General features: G+C 24.8%; 4 protein-coding genes across 5 annotated transcripts in view; 1 reads left to right on the top strand and 3 right to left on the bottom strand.

Annotated features, from left to right (window-relative positions):
• Positions 1 to 632: 632 nt before the first annotated feature.
• LOC126899079 (lachesin-like) lies at positions 633 to 3696 on the bottom strand. The gene is made up of 6 exons (XM_050673619.1): positions 3497 to 3696; positions 2819 to 3060; positions 2016 to 2272; positions 1664 to 1927; positions 1119 to 1258; positions 633 to 1029 (listed from the first exon to the last, which is right to left on the bottom strand). The coding sequence occupies exons 1-6, from the start codon at positions 3552 to 3554 to the stop codon at positions 896 to 898; spliced, it is 1095 nt and encodes a 364-aa protein (XP_050529576.1). The 5' UTR covers positions 3555 to 3696; the 3' UTR covers positions 633 to 895.
• Positions 3697 to 6047: 2351 nt separating this feature from the next.
• On the bottom strand, positions 6048 to 8561 carry LOC126899080 (lachesin-like). Its single transcript, XM_050673620.1, has 6 exons — positions 8437 to 8561; positions 7725 to 7960; positions 7378 to 7634; positions 6919 to 7182; positions 6635 to 6774; positions 6048 to 6239 (listed from the first exon to the last, which is right to left on the bottom strand). The coding sequence occupies exons 1-6, from the start codon at positions 8480 to 8482 to the stop codon at positions 6202 to 6204; spliced, it is 981 nt and encodes a 326-aa protein (XP_050529577.1). The 5' UTR covers positions 8483 to 8561; the 3' UTR covers positions 6048 to 6201.
• Positions 8562 to 9997: 1436 nt separating this feature from the next.
• Positions 9998 to 12910, top strand: LOC126899086 (protein cornichon). Its single transcript, XM_050673630.1, has 5 exons — positions 9998 to 10291; positions 10524 to 10592; positions 11190 to 11302; positions 11380 to 11526; positions 12580 to 12910. Exons 1-5 carry the CDS (start codon positions 10211 to 10213, stop codon positions 12605 to 12607), a joined length of 438 nt encoding a protein of 145 aa, XP_050529587.1. The 5' UTR covers positions 9998 to 10210; the 3' UTR covers positions 12608 to 12910.
• Positions 12911 to 12924: 14 nt separating this feature from the next.
• The window catches only part of LOC126899077 (cytosolic carboxypeptidase 6-like), a 54127-nt gene continuing 50239 nt past the window's right edge, over positions 12925 to 16812 (bottom strand). For both annotated transcript variants that reach the window (XM_050673616.1, XM_050673615.1), the window contains exons 11-12: positions 15023 to 15132; positions 12925 to 13392 (exon numbers count right to left, since the gene is read on the bottom strand). In XM_050673616.1, the coding sequence (XP_050529573.1) occupies positions 12935 to 13392; positions 15023 to 15132 (568 nt within the window). In that variant the 3' untranslated portion in view covers positions 12925 to 12934. The remainder of the gene's footprint in view (positions 13393 to 15022; positions 15133 to 16812) is intronic.

Raw genomic sequence — 16812 nt, 5'->3', positions numbered from 1 at the left:
AAACAGAAGTCTTCATATGTCTTCGTTCAATACAGATTGAGTTAGACATAACAATTTACAGCTGCAGTTGAATACTATATTTATATACTAAATGGTAAATTACTGGAATACAGGGAGGAAAAAAAAATTCAATAGGATTAACTAGCCATATTGAAGTAAATCTTATATGGATAAAAGACCTTAAGAATTAATACTACTTAAATACTCAGGATTTTTTCAAATATTTCAGAACCACTATCATCCTTTCAATAATTTATTACTGGTAGATTGGTTTATCACAAACCACTTTATTGCTCACAAAATAAATACAATAATGAGAAGAAAATTTTTTTGTTTTTTTTTTTAGTGAGAAATGAACAAATAATGAATTCTACTTTAAAATTAATCCATTTATATTTATATGTAGTTATTATTAATAAAAACTGCATATATATATGTATCAATATACCTTACCATGAACTGTACTATAAACATTTAATTAGTGATTTAAAATTAGAATTTCATTGATTAAAATGTAAAAATGAGAGAAAATAAATATAGAAAATACATTAAATGCTCTAATATATTTAAAATAATATAATTTTTATTTAAAAGCATTTACTAAAAATAAAAGTGTATAAAAATTATCAATAATAATATTGGACGGAATAAATAAAGATCAATTTGAGATTCTACTAAACTTAAAACTAATTAATTACACTAATTAAAGTGGTAAAATTATCTTAGTCATAATTATACTATATAATTTTAAAATTTAAATTTTAACAATATAAAATAAACAATTTTTACCCAACATCTACATTTTACATTTATAAATAAGATTGACATATCAAATATTATAAAAACTTTATAAGTTACATAAATAATAAAGAAATAGCTTAAGTTTTAATAAAAATTAGTTTATATACAAATATACAAGATATGCAAAGACTAAGCAAGTTAAGCTAATACTGGATGCTTTTACACTTCCTCCTCTCAAGTGTGAAGCTTGTTGGCCACACGCTGGTGGACATACTGGAATAATTGTTTCTATAAACATAAACATTAATAACAAAAATATTATCAATATCATATAAAATCTAGCAGCAAAAATGTATTTTTATTATATTGGTAAGTACCGTAAAGATTAACAATTCCTTCAGCAGAACCTAAAACATTAGATGCTTTACAAATATATTCTCCATATTGACGTTTTTCAATAGTTATAACACGGATCGTTGTGTCAGTAAATTCATCAGCAGTTGCAAAGTGTGATATTCTAGAAAAATAAGAATCAATAGTTACAATGTAAAAGAAATATTTATTTTTATTCACAATGATAATATTAAACCATTTATATCAGTATATAATCCTTCATAGATAAAATTGGTATAATTTACATACACCGAGTTAATATCTAATAAGTAAAATAATAATTATAGTAGCTACCAAAAAATGATTTATACAATAAACAAAAAAATAACATTAATTTTAATCAATATAACCTAGCTTAAGTTCTCGATTTAAAAGTATCTATATAAATAAAAATATAGCTTTAACTACTGTCTTTATTAAATGTATTATTCTTCCATAATAATAATGAGCGATATATATATATATATATATATATTTAATGAATTACAATAAGTGTTTGCTGTTATTTTTTTGGGTATTTCATTATTACCGATAATGTTGATTGTTAGAAAGCTGAATTCCATTGTTCAACCAAACTATAGCTGGCGGTGGATAAGCTTCAACATGACATTCCAAATCCATATCATACTGAAGTGCTTGCCCAAGACGTGGTTTAGGAACAGTAATAACGGGTGCAAATTCTACTTCTACAGCAATATTACGTCGTGCACCACGTCCAACACCATTTTCAGCAACACAATAATATGTTCCACGATCTTCTTTGGTTATAGCAGGGATTTTTAAAATATTTCCTCTGAAAAATAAATGTAGTTGTACTGATGAATATATACATTTATTTAACTTAGTAATCAAAGTTTTACTACAGTAAAGAAGTAAGATACCTGTAAATAGAACCACCAGTGGGTAATATGGCATTATTTACTCGTCGCCATGAAACTCTAGGGATTGGAAATCCACCAGCATAACATTCAAGTTTTACAGGTTGGCCTTCATTCACAACCAATGATCTAGTTGAGTTATCGGATATTATAGGTGGGCGGCGAACTTCTAATTCAACTTCAGCTGATATTTTATTGTTTAAACCAAGTAAAATTTGACATTGATAAAATCCAGCATCTGTTTCTTGAATATCTTTGATCTAAAACAATTATTGTATAAAAAATATATATACGGAGTGTCCTACCAGGTGTTAACATCTTAAATATCTTATGATCTATCAAATATTTTGCGTTACTTTTTTAAAAAATAATTTTTACAGCTTTGAACTATTATAAAATCACATGTTTTATTATTTGTCTCTAATAAGAAAAAATTTTAGTAAATTTATTTTATTTTATAATTTTTTTTCGAAATTTTAAAATAGCCTTCTCTTACAAAAAATCTTGTTGGGTCAATAATAACTTTAGGATAAGTATTTATAGAGTTACAAGAATTTTTATACATAGAGTAGGTATGTTGTTGCACATACCCTTTTAAAAATAGCTGTTTTTAATTTTAAAATAATTATAATTAATTTTATATTTTAATTCATATTAGAGGCAAATAATAAAAAGTATTATTTAAAGTAGTACAAATTATTAAAAAAAAAAGTAACAGAAAATACTTGCTGGATTAGAAGTTATTGAAGTCAGTACATCTGTTGGCACATTCTATATATACATTTAAATTGAGTAGTTTTAGATACCTGTAAGGTATAACTTGTGCTGTCAATATCTTGACGTAATGCAAATCTAGAATCCTTAATAATGAGTGTACTACCAGTCGAAAGTACAACAGGTTCAGTAACTTTTCCTCTATCAACTTTTACCCACAAAACAGGGAATTCTTGAGAATATAAAACTGAACATGTCAATTCTACAGTTCCTCCAATATCTTTAATAGGTTTTTGTGTAATATGTGATATAGTAGGAGTCCTTTGACTCAAAACTAAAATGTTATAAAAAAAACAAAAGTATATTAAAAATTGTATACATTAAGAAAAAAAATGTTGAATTATAATCAGAATATTCAGTCTTACAATTATAAAAGTATTTTTTACATAATTTGCATTAAACAAGCAATAATGAAGAAAAAAAATATTTAAATTATATGTAGAGACTTTAATATAGCTATGAACTTTAAACAATAAAAAATTTTAAGAAGATTTAAATATTCAAAACTAAACCTAAAATTTATAAGTTAAAATAATTCCTTTAATAAAAACTTCTATTTAATTATTATTTATTTTACTTTAGTAACTTTCTAGATCTAGTCAACACCCAATTTCTTAAATATCAATGGAATAAGTGTTATAAATCTAACTGTTATTCGTCACGTTTTTCATAACATATAGAACTGTCTAATACTTTGTTTAAAAACTTACCTAAAAATATATCAAATACTATAAAAAATATAGTAGATTTCATCATTTTTGAATTCATACTTTATTAAATCAAAATAAGTAAAAAATCTTATAAATGATAAAAATACTTGTGTTTTCATATATTACACATTCACTAAAAGAGGGAGTAAAATTTAAATCATTTTAAGTACTTAGTAATTATCGTTACAAACATTAAATCATTAGAATACTCGATTATCACACAATATAAAGAAATTTTAATAAACAAAGCGCACCCACCTGAGGAATGTGAATTATTATCAAAACCAAGCCATTGCTTACATCAGTGTTGCCAGTCTTCTATTTTTTTACATAATTATATAACTTTATATTAATATAAAATTGTGTAGATATTAATTAATAATGTCATACTATTTTTAATTTCATATTTTTACATTGAAAATTAAAAAATAAATGTTTAAGTTAAAAAAAAAAACATCGAAATTCACTGATATAAAAAGTCGTCATTTTTTAAGGGAACCTGAAAATTTACTAGAAACAAGGAAAATAAAAATCTGTCAGTAGAATATTTCAATATAGTATGTATGTCGAATGTATCCATTAAAGCTAGAAACAAATCGTCCTAATAGGAAAATGTTTATGTTGAGTTAACTTTTTTTTATTAGTATGATAAATTATAATAAAACACTAGATAATATTACAAAATATATTTATTTATTCATTACTTGAAATAATTTGAATAAATATGTCTGCGTTATAATCTTAAGATAAAGTTACATAAACTTTGAACTTTTTAAAGTGGCTCAAATCAAATGCTCACAATTCTAGATTATAGATATATAAATTACTATACTGAAAAAAATTAACAAATGTGTCATCGATATTAGTCAAGTAAATTTTTTGTTTAATGAATCGTATTTTTTTGTTAATTTAATCATTATTTTTATAAGAAGAATTGAACAAATTAAAAAATATATTGTTAAATCAAAAAAAAAAAAAAGTGGTTCAGATAATAAAAGAAAAACTATTTAACAAAAATATTATTTGACGTATATGTATAAACATTTTGTTGATTTTAACAAGGAACTTTTCAGAGCATTATTTATTTATATATGATATTATTGACATGGGGTTTTATACACTTGTTATTACAAATGTTCATTATGATATTGTCTCAAAGTTAAATCCTCCGAGATAACAATGATTTATTTCAAATGGACCTCTACTTGTATGTTCGAATAGTTGTTACATCAATGAAAATCGAACTCCACAAAATGTTGAACGTATAACAATTTAAAAAATATTAGAAATAAAATTTTAAATTGTTGAGTTAATATAAAAGTATAATACGCAAGGGATTACAAATACAGGTAACTAATTGGTTTTTAAGACGTGGCTATCACAGACACGGAGTGTTTATTGTCAATTATGACTTTATCAATAGTTACACTTTCTATATTGTCAGTTGGTGTATTTATAAAAACTCACAACAATGTGCCTTACTATCATTAATAATAAATGCTGTGTATCTACGAATATCAACGTCATAAAAAACCAATTAGTTACCGGTATTTGTATACACTTTTGTATTACGTGTATATTAACTCAAAAATTAGAAACTTAAAAGTTTTATATCTAATAAATGAATAAAAACTCAAATGCTATTTACTATTAAAATAAAAACTCAAACATTTTATTAAATTCAAAATATATGTTCCCATTTGAAAAAAACAAAGTTACTATATCTTTACTTAATGGCTATTAACTCAAGAATAAAATGTAACACTAAAGGTAATCAGAAAAAAAAAATTTAATTATTTTTGTTCTGTAAATTATTGAGTGGGTAATGATAATCAAAAAATACTCTGTATACTAGTGAAATTATGCAATATATGTGTTTGAGTATTGCAGGTGTGGATCCAAATTTTTTTTTAAGAAATGCAAAAAGTTTTTAGACGACAAAATAATTTTTTTGTTAATTTTATTACATAAATGACTTTTTTTAGTAGGTAATAACAGTTCAAGGAAAAGCGCACTTCCTGCACCTTCCCTGGATCCAGGGCAAGTGATCATTGTACCGACGACCGAAATACAGTCAGGCAGAATACTAAGATGGTGTTTCAGTTGCTATTTAACAATTTTAATTGTTTGCAGTAAAAAAATTGTTATATTGTACAGTTAAAAGTCATTCAAATATATTTATAATGAATTCATAAATGGATATGTGGTAAAATGTTTCGGAGATTAAAATAATTTAAAGTAATTGACCGTGGGGCATATATGTGAAACTAAAAAATTATAGGTTATTATATTGAGAAAAAAAAAATAAATTTATGTGTCATAAGTAGAAGTAGTTTCCTGGGTGGGTAAACATAGAAACATGGGTCGAATACCCGCCAGTCTTCCCTTATATTGGATCCGCGTCTGGAGTATAACAAGATATATCCTAATTCATCAAACTTTAAGTTAATTTATATACAGTGCATAATATGTGCCGTATGTCTCTATATACACTCTAAAAAACTATTGAAACTATTTTCAATTTTTTATAGAAAACTAGAGTTCTAAAATGTACACTTATTATTTATACATTTATATATTCACAAAAATAAAATGTTTTACAAACTAGACAATTAAAAAATTAGCTTAAAAAAAAATTCAACATTTAACAATTAACAATGTCTCTGTGTAAAGTGTCAAAATGATATCTTTTGCAACTATATATTTCAACCGCATGCTGGTGGGCAAACTGGAATAATTGTTTCTGCGAAAAAAAATAATTATATTTTAGAATACAAAATGTTATAATTGAATATAATTATAATATTAATTAAGTCAATATTTGATTATTTTTGTTATTATTAAATTATTTCCTAATTTAATTTTAAAATAATTACCTTTTAATTAACTAAATTACAATTATTTTATAGTACTTATAGATACTCAAATATAATCATTGATACTCCTAGGACTAAATTAATTTTAAGGGTGTTGAAAAAGTAAGGAAATAGGTCAATTGTTACAAAAAATCAGAACAATAGAAACCCGCTCACTTATTGAACACTATATAGTAAAATTGTAAATATTTTTTGTTTGGAAAATTTTCTAAAATACTTTCACCAGAACTAAGTTCTAGTTAGGCCAGCGAAACCAACTTACCATAAAGGTGAACAACTGCTTCTGTCGTGCCCAAAACGTTAGATGCTCTGCACATATAATCACCATATTGTCTTTTTTCTACAGTTATAATACGAAGTGTTGTGTCTGTGAAATCATCAGCTGAAGCAAAGTGCGTTATCCTAAAAAATGTAATAAGTGTAAAAACGATTATTTGGCGATTCGAGGAGCATTGTTGTATTATTAGACCAGCGCAGCAATCAACATTTTGGACCACCGAGCATAAATAAAATAATTTCATTAAAAGTTATTTTGGTTTTTCTTACCGATGATGTTGATTGTTTAATAACTGAACACCGTTATTCAACCAGGTAATAGCAGGCGGTGGATATGCTTCCACATGGCACTCTAAGTCCATATCATTTTGGAGAGCTTGACCAAGACGTGGTCTGGGAACAGTAATAACAGGTGCAAATTGAACTTCTACCGCTATATTACGACGAGCACCACGACCAACACCGTTTTCAGCGATACAATAGTAAGTGCCGCGGTCTTCTTTGGTTATGGCAGGAATATACAAAATGTTTCCTCTATGAATAGACAATCCAAAAACATGCAATTACAGCAATATGAATGTTTATTGAATAAGCATTAATATTGTAAGATAAAATAAACTTTATTTTATTAATGTCCCTCCTCAAAAAATGTGCATGAGTTTATATTTATATACAGTTTTCTTTAGTAAATATATAATACGATTATCTCATATTTTGCTTTTAGGTTACCTGTAAATCGAACGTCCAGCCGGTAAAATTCCGTTATTAACTCTTCTCCAAGAAATTCTGGGTACAGGGAACCCACCGGCATAACATTCCAGCTTAACTGGTTGTCCTTCATTAACGAGTAAAGATCTGGTAGAGTTATCAGAGATTATCGGAGGTCGTCTGATTTCCAATTCAACTTCGGCCGATATTCTACTTTTTAATCCCATTGATATTTGGCATTGATACACGCCAGCATCAGTTTCTTGTATATCTCTGATCTATTGAGTAAAATAATATTAAGTATTGTAAAAATAATTTATACAACTTCTTGAGGCAAGCCAAAAATATTTAATAAATTGTGCTTGTACCTGAAGGGTAAAACTGTCGTCTCTTTGTATCAATTCAAACCTGGTATCTTTTAGGACTAAAGAACCTCCCATAGATATGACAAATGGCTCCGAGTTTTTATCTTTGTTTACTTTTGCCCACATTACAGGAAAGTCTTGCGAGTATAATACTGAACATGTTAATTCTACAGTTCCTCCGATGTCTTTGATAGGTTTCTGTGTTATATGAGTAATGGTTGGCGTTCTCTGACCCCAAACTGTAATAATAATTAAAATACTATGAAACATTATACACTCTTCAATTTAGATATTTAGCATTCTTAAAAATATTCATATTATTTCTTCATTTTTTTTAAATATTGCTAATACTTAAAAAGTTTCTGCACTATATGTATAATCAGGGCTACTATAAGGGGCCATGGGTGTTACTTTGTGCCCTTGGAAGCAACTTTAGGTTCATTTCAAGGGGGTGAAAAATATCTCTGGAAAACATAAAGACTAAAATAAAAGTCTCGATTGATTAAATGTATAACTTTATTGTAGCTATTCAGTAAATATTTTTGTGATGTGTTTATATATTACAAAATAAAATTAAGTAAATTAAATGCAAACAAATTAAGTATATACAGATGTTCTAATGTCGTAAAATACATCTAGTAGTTGTTTTACACCGAGAAAAAAGTTATGGTTAGAAATATTAATATTCAATTAATAAGTTTATTAAAGAACTTACCATTCAAAATATTAAACACAATGAACATTTTAATTAGTATCTTCATGTTATTAAACTAGCATAAAATGTTATTCATATAGACTGTACAAGATCGATAACCTTAGTAAAATGAAGTATCAGTTTTCGTTCAGTTTAGTGTATTAACAGAGCCTGTAGTCAGGATTACCTGTAATATAGTTAGCAGGTAACAAGTACCCGAAAAATACCTAAATTTCTATCAAAGTGGTGGAAAGGGATCTTTTGACAAATAAAGAATGTGGACAGACATCTTTATCATAATAACAATAATAGATACATATAATGGCTTTTATTAATTCTAATATTATATAGTAATAAAATATAATAAATTACCATAATTTTTATATTTTCATTTAATTTCAGTATTTATAATTAGAGAAATTAATTCAACATAATGATATTTTCTTTTTATAGAATTTTGAACATTAAAAATAAATAAAATTTTTGACTTAGTTAAAAGTTTTTATAATATAGACATATTGAATGAAAAAAAAATTTTTCGCAGAATTATCTTTTCAGAACAGCCTTATGAGAAATATCAAATTTTTAAAGTAATTATTTTATTTTTATTTTTAAAAAATAAAAAAAAAATAGTCTAAAATAATACAAATAAGCAAATCCTAGTGTACTTTGTATTATTACTAGCATGATAGAAGATTTACAGAGTGATTCACTAAGAATAAGACTCAGTTTCTCGGAAACTATTAAAAAATTTTAATTTTTTTCAAAGAAAAATAATGTTTGATTTAAATATCTCTAGAAAAATATGAATTTAAATAATTTTTTTTTCATCCTTTAAGATATAAAAAATCTTAACATAATTCTTTTATATGAGAATCCCTATTTTTTACCTTGATAAAAAAAATTTACAAAACAATTTTTTTTAACCGATCAACTGTTTGATTATTAAAGTTGTTTATAGATTTGAATTCAAAATATAAATCCATCAGTTATTTCGTAATATTGGAGGCAACAATAATCTGTTACAATGGGCCATACATTATTTTTGTGGTAGTTAACAAGAAAATTTTTCCACTTTGGTCGTTCAACAATGTATGATAATAAAATTGTATGGAATATAATTGTATGCGTCTATTGATGACTACTGTATACAAAATAGTAGAATAACAATAATAATTTGGTTTAAAAACACTTAACTTTAAAGCGTTAAAACAGACGATTGGATAACAAAATTATCGAATTACATGTTATTGTAGAGTTTTTTTAATTAAAAAATATTTTCTTTTACAAAAATTTAAAACTTTCAATAGTTTTCGAAAAATTGAATGACTTAATGAATCACTCTATAACTGTATATATATTATTTATAGATTTACTATTNGAATTTGTTGGGTTTACTGTGTACGATGGGGTTGCACTTTTTTCCGTTATCATTTGCTTCCGTCCCCACTATCCTTTGCTAGATCTATTATCTATTATTCTTATAGTGAATACATGATAGTAGAAAAATTGTAAGCCGGAACGTTAGACGTTATTTTTAACTGATAAGAATTAGATGGCAACGCCTTATCTAGACTGTATCATGACTCAGTTTTTGAACAAAATTGTGCATAGAAATTTCAGTATTTTGTTATTGTTACTTAAAATATATTTGCTATACATATATAAGATATTTATGGTTAATTTGATTTCACCGAAAGAGTTAATATCATTGTATTTTAATTTAACATTTTTTTGTTAAAAACTACTAATTATTTTAAATAGTATAAGTAATTTTCTTAAAATTAAAATAATCATGTCTTTTAATTTCCCAGCTTTTACTTACATAGTTGCTATGATATCTGATGCTTTTCTGATATTTTTCTCAATATTTCATGTAAGTATTTATTTAATTTATATGATCCATTTGGTAAAAATATAGATGTCCGGAGCTATAACAATTTGTTTTTCTTAACTATATAATTTAAAAAAATATGAATATTAAAAAAGTAGTTATATACAAAAGTATAAATATCTGATTATATATAATCCAAATATATGGAGTTTATAATAACTTATCCTTCATTTTTGAATTAAAGCATTTTTCTCATTGTATTAAATTTTTTCAGGTTATAGCATTTGACGAACTTAAATCTGATAACAAAAATCCTATTGATCAATGTAACAGCTTAAATCCGGTAAATAAATGAATTTCTAAAATTTATTGTATTTAGTTAAGTTAATATGTTTTATATGTAAATATGTTTAATAATTCTTTTTAGAAATTCTATAAAATTATAGTTATGTTTCATTTATCTATATAATACAGAGTGATCCCTTTATCATAACTGACTCAATTACTTCTAATATAAAAAATACTTTATGAAATATGTTTTTTGGCTTTATAAGTTATATTTGTGTTTTGGTTTATCAATTATTAAGTACTTTTTATGTTCATACTGTCATAACAGTGTCAATATGATCTTTTTAAATGGCAGTATACATATTCAAGCAAATTATAGCTAAGAATATGGCTGGTTAATAACGACTTTTGAACTAGTACTTTGGAAGTTAAAATACTTAACTGATAAATCCAGATATATATGTACTAAAAAATGTCAAAAATATATTTCTGAAATTACTATATTTTGAAGTAATTGAGTGGATTATGGTAAATAGATTACTATTAAAAGTCATGCATTAATATTCATGTACATTAAAATATGCATACTATATTATTTTTGAAATAAATTTTTACTTTTTTTTTTTAAATATTTTATTGTGACAATTTTCAGTTGGTGATTCCAGAATACTTGCTTCATTTTATTTTTAACTTTTTATTCTTATTTGCTGGACAATGGTTTTCAATTATTATTAATATTCCTTTGATGGTTTATCATTTCAACAAGTAAAATAATACTATAATAATTTATAATTACTGTTTAAATTTCTTTTTATTAATTTAAGTATTACAAATTTTTATAGATACAGAAACAGACCTATTGGCATGTCTGGTTTTGGCCTATATGACCCAACCAGTATAATGAATGCAGACAAATTGAATACATATCAACGTGAAGGATGGATAAAATTGGCATTTTATTTATTTTCTTTCTTTTTCTATTTATATGGGTAAGTTATATTTCTAATTTCAAAACTCTGTATAATTTTATATATGAAAAAAACTTGAGTACACTAGGGTAGTCTGGAATATGGTATACATTGTATTGTGTTAATAATATTTTAATGTTGAGATTTGGTGGAAACTCAGATGAAAAAAACCATAAGCCAAAATTTTTTTTTTTTAATTAATTAATTCAAATTAATTTTAACTAACTGTGATTACAAGATAAAAGATAAATTAAGTATTAATAATAAGATTAGAACTCTATTAAATGAGTAATGAACTGAAATAAAAATAAAAATAAAAGTGTTCTCTTAACCAATTAATGGCGTAAGAGTTTAGTTAATATTAAGTTAGTTTTAACAAGCAAATAAATAACGTTTAACTATGTATTTATTACTCAAAATAACAAAATAATCACAAAGTTTATTGAATTTTTGCAATTCAAAAATATAATATTTTATGTAATTAGTGAAAAAATTTTTTTCTCAAAAATAATATTTTGCAATGAATTAAAGACATTTACAAAAAAAATTGGAGTAAAAATTATTGGATTAATTATTCAAATTTAATACTTAATGCATAAACCTCATTTATTTCAAAATAAGTATAAAATATATTCTTATAGAGCTACGTTTTACCCCAACTTAAAATTTTTTCATTCAATTGCATTAACAAAAATTGTGAGCAAAAATTAAATTATGCCAATATTGATTAATAATTCAATGATGATTAATAAAAAAAATCATGTCTTATCCAATTATTTTATAAACTTAAAGTATTCTTAAAAAGTGAATTATAACATAAAAGTAACAAATTTTTAAATCTGAATAATTTATACAATATTTCTCTATGATTTTGTAGCAACTAAAAAACATGAAAAATGGTCTAATATTTGTTATTTATCAATCATTATATTAATTATAACTATAACATAATTTATTTTAATATTTGACTATTTCTCGCATTGACTTAGTTTACTATACCCTAGTTTACTCTATTCTTATGTAATTATGTTTTATTCATTAAGTAATTTATTTAAATTTATAATTTTTTTTTAGAATGATTCGAGCTTTGATATCAGTATAAATTCAAAATATTTTATTAGAAAATTGAGTTCAATCAAACTATCTTTGCTCAATAAATTGAATGAACAACCAAAAAAAACTTATTTTTGTATCTGTTTGTAATTTTATCTTGTACATTAAATTCATTGTAATGTAAAAAAAGGTTCAAACAAATAATAATTTACTATCTCTATAAAATTTTGTATTATAATTTCTATTTATTAATTTTTTACATTTTTTTTTTTATAAACTAATACATTGATATCATAAGTAATTTACTTTTCTTATAAGGTAATTTTAAATTATAAAATATATGTTATTTTTGTTGATAAACTTGGCCATAAAAGTTTTATTGATTGGGTAAAATATTTGTTTCACGTATTATATCATGTATATTAATTATAGAAAACAAATTAGAGTTTGTATTTTTATTATCTTTTCTTGGTGTAGCATATTGTGTAATTGATGTAATTTTCTTGCTGTTAAATGTAGATTTGAAGGGAATATAAGGTTGAGACTTGAGTTTATAACAAAGATTATGATTGTGTTCCAAATTCATATCAGAAAAAATATCACGGAAAGAATCTTTAATATCAACTTTGTTTAGTGTTAAAGTATTTTTATTCGCTATATTACATATGCGTGTATGCTTTTTTTTGATTTGATTATAGTGGCGGCGATAGGCACGTTTACGAAATCTTTCCTTTTTTGACAACCCTTTCTGCACTTTGGACTGTTGCAATAATATGCCGGTAAACTTAAAATAATCAGAAAATGTTTGGACTACACATGTTCCAATTGTATAGACTGAGAAAAAGTTAAAGAAATATTTATTTTGACCATTTTCTGATTAGCTAATTCATACAGTGACAGAATCCTAAAATAATTGTATTTAAACTATAAATTAAGTATAATTAAGAAGGAGAACAATTATTTATGTAATTAATGTATAAAAATAATTTTTCCTATTATCAATTAGTTTTTTGGAAGACATTAGATTTCGATTTTAATATTTCGTTCAGAAAATTGATTTTAAAAAAGCCAGAACACATGATTGATATGTAACAATGCGCTAAGAAAAACTAAGTTGTTCTTAACGAATATTAAATCTATTTTAATAATTAATATTTGGAGTAACAGAAGGTTTTAGGGTATGAGTAGAAGTACACTAAGGTTTTGCTTTAAGCTCTTACTTATTCTCTGTTGTGATGGAACTAGAGAAATACAAGGAGAGGTGCCGTGGTTCATGTTGCTCAAGAATAATTAGGTGTAAGACAGAGCATATAGAGTACGAGTTTGATAAAGGAATGATAAGGAGAGAAAATAAGTGAGGTTGTGATAAGAGAAGTGGAAAGTTTTAAGTATTTAGTTAGAATCAGTTGCGCAAAAGAACGGTGGTATTTACAAGAATGTAAGAAACCGGATTAAGTGTGTGTGGGTGAAGTGGAGAGAAGCATTTGGTGTATTGTGCGATAAGAGTATTCCAATAAGATTTAAAGGTAAGTTCTATTGCAGTGAGTTCATTATTTTATTTATTAAATCATGATCTACTTAAGAAAAATTATTGGTCGATAACAACTATTTGTCCAGTATTTCGGAAATTATTTACATATTTATATCTTGGCGAGAGGAAGTGTAATGTCAAGAAATGTCTAGTTTTAAAAATAGCAGCACCCACTCTTCACCTCCAGCCATTACTTTAAATTATTAATAACTTCCACAATACTGATTCAAAAGTTTTTATCGAACAGTAATTTTCTTAATTAGATCATTATTTAATAAATAATTTAGTTAATTATGCGTGATGCTATTTGAAAAATTAAAGTGACACTCTCATAAGGTTAAGGTATAAGGGATGAACATATATCTATAAATATATATATCTTTATGATTAGAAAATCGAATGAAACATTGAACTAGAAGAAATCAGTAAAAAATAATAATAATATTTTTATTTTTCGAATAATTAAGTAGATAGATAAATCACTCTTTAGTGTAACAGGATGACACGGTATGAGGGTTGTTTGATAATATAGTTAAACAAACAACAATACGTTTATATTAAAATAATAAAATAATGTAGTTAACGAAAAATAAAATAAATTTGTTAAACCAATCAGCTGCACGTGTCGTACATACGTCACAGGTGAATTGGTTTTTATTGTCGCTGTGTTAAGCCCCTTGATCCATCTTATCTACCGAATGACTGACATAGTGTTATCGTCAACACTGATGAGTGGATAGCTGATAATCACGCCAGTTAACGTTCAAATTAACGTAAATGAATAGAAAATGACATTTTATTTTTTTACGAGTCATTTCAAAGGAAGTACATCACAAGATTTTTTTCTTTATTAAGTTGTGCTCAATCAAAAGCGGATCTAGAAGTCATAATGGTTGACTCCCCAAATGAGTGCAAATCAAAAAAAAAGGATACACATTTCTTCATTGAATGGTATTATAGTCTTGGGCGATATTCTATATCCATAATGAGATACGAACAAAGTATAACAATTTACTTTGTCATTGAGTGTTTGACATAAAAATCTGTTAACAGAATATTTCAATATAGTATGTATGTTTAATGCATGTATTAGGCTAGAAACGAATCGTTTTAATAGGAAAATGCTTATGTTGAATTAACTGTTTTTTAATATAATTTTATAAAACTAACTGTTTTGTTTAGTATGGTGAACAATAATAAAACACTAAATATTATTGTAAAATATGTTTATTTTTCATTACTTGTAATAATTTGCAACTATAAATGCAACAATAATTTTAAAAAGTGATTATAAATTTAAAAGTATACTAAACATTTTTGGAGGGGTTATGCCCTATGCCAAATTACACCTATAAATTGGAAAACGATAAATTTAAATCTTAACATACTAAAAGTATTTCTAATATAGTTTGTTGAAACTTAAAACTATATCACATTATTCTTAAGATTATTGTAATAAAAATAGGCAATATTTCTATTACAATAGCTTAGTATTGTTTGATGTCTGATAGTAATTAAAATCATTGTCGTAAAACTCTTCGACGCATGTTTAAAACAAATTAAAAAATTCGCCATTTTTGCCGAAAACGTTATGATTTTAGATTAAATGCTCAATCAATGTTGTATTTAAAGATTTCGAAGAGTTTTTATTTTTTATCTTAAAGTAGTACACTTAATTAGTTTTAATTTAATGTAGACCCAAAAAAGTGAGGATTTTTTTAAAATATTCAAAAATTGAAAAAAAAAAAATTTGAAATTTTCTTTTAAATATCAAAATTATAGCGCTATCAGAATCATGAGTTTTTTATAGTATTTACGTTATGTAAATGACTTATCATTTCAGTGGCGCCGGGCCCTATTTAAAATTTATGAATATATGGATTAATACAAAGAATTATATTGATCCATATGTTTCACAAAGAAATTAAGAGTTATAGCAAAGTAAAGTTAAAAATATAAAATCGAAATTTTAATTTAAAAATTTGTTTTTATTTATCCATTTTCAAAAATTATTGTTTTTTTAAGAAAAAAGATTTAAAAATGCCGAAAATTACCAGATTTTTAAAATTATAATTTTTTGGTTGATTTCACCCATTTACAGGGAACGATTGACATTTATTCAATTTTAGAGGGTATAATCTTTGACTAGATAAGATTTGTATTCTTATGACGTATTGTTCATCAAAATCAAAACGCTTCATAGTAAAATTAATATTTTCTCAGCTTCGCATCGAAGCTAGAAATAAAAAAGTTAAAAAAAAAATTTCAGAAGTTATTAACATTTTTAAAACTATATGGTAGGAGTAGTGAATTCGAAAAATATCTAGTGATAAAAATATTGACACCTACTCCTCACCTCTTATCATAACATTAAGTTCCAAAATACTGGTCCAAAAATTTATCATTAACCAGTTATTATTTTAATTATATCATTAATAATTTAGTTAAATTTGTATGTTATCATTTCAAAAATGTAAGTTAATATTATTATAAGATATAAGGCATTAACATGAAAAATACTTTATAGTTAATAAATTGTTCTATATACATAAGACTATTAAGAATATTCATCTTATAGTAATGATAGTGAATGGTTGTTTATTAAAAACAATTATAATTAAAAAAACCCAGCATAGTGGGGTCGCGGCACAGTGGTGACGTGGCATAGTTGGATCAAGTATTATGATATCTGACAGTGATTAAAATCTCTATCAAAAAAAAAA

Source organism: Daktulosphaira vitifoliae, unplaced genomic scaffold (assembly GCF_025091365.1).
Source record: "Daktulosphaira vitifoliae isolate Bord-2020 unplaced genomic scaffold, ASM2509136v1 Scaffold_2, whole genome shotgun sequence".
Lineage (NCBI taxonomy): Eukaryota > Metazoa > Arthropoda > Insecta > Hemiptera > Phylloxeridae > Daktulosphaira > Daktulosphaira vitifoliae.
The sequence above is the reverse complement of the archived record's forward strand: the minus strand, read 5'-3'. Positions and strand labels throughout refer to the sequence as shown.

Excerpts from the sequence above, each read along its gene's own strand:
- LOC126899079 (XM_050673619.1), bottom strand. The coding sequence starts at position 3,554 with ATGAATTCAAAAATGATGAAATCTACTATATTTTTTATAGTATTTGAT. Across the intron at positions 3,061-3,496 it reads AGTATTTGATATATTTTTAG|TTTTGAGTCAAAGGACTCCT; the intron begins GTAAGTTTTTAA and ends ATAACATTTTAG. Across the intron at positions 1,928-2,015 it reads ACTGGTGGTTCTATTTACAG|AGGAAATATTTTAAAAATCC; the intron begins GTATCTTACTTC and ends TTTATTTTTCAG.
- LOC126899080 (XM_050673620.1), bottom strand. The coding sequence starts at position 8,482 with ATGAAGATACTAATTAAAATGTTCATTGTGTTTAATATTTTGAATG. Across the intron at positions 7,635-7,724 it reads ACGACAGTTTTACCCTTCAG|ATCAGAGATATACAAGAAAC; the intron begins GTACAAGCACAA and ends TTTACTCAATAG. Across the intron at positions 6,775-6,918 it reads TTAAACAATCAACATCATCG|GATAACGCACTTTGCTTCAG; the intron begins GTAAGAAAAACC and ends TACATTTTTTAG.
- LOC126899086 (XM_050673630.1), top strand. The coding sequence starts at position 10,211 with ATGTCTTTTAATTTCCCAGCTTTTACTTACATAGTTGCTATGATATCT. Across the intron at positions 10,292-10,523 it reads TATTTTTCTCAATATTTCAT|GTTATAGCATTTGACGAACT; the intron begins GTAAGTATTTAT and ends AAATTTTTTCAG. Across the intron at positions 10,593-11,189 it reads AATGTAACAGCTTAAATCCG|TTGGTGATTCCAGAATACTT; the intron begins GTAAATAAATGA and ends GACAATTTTCAG.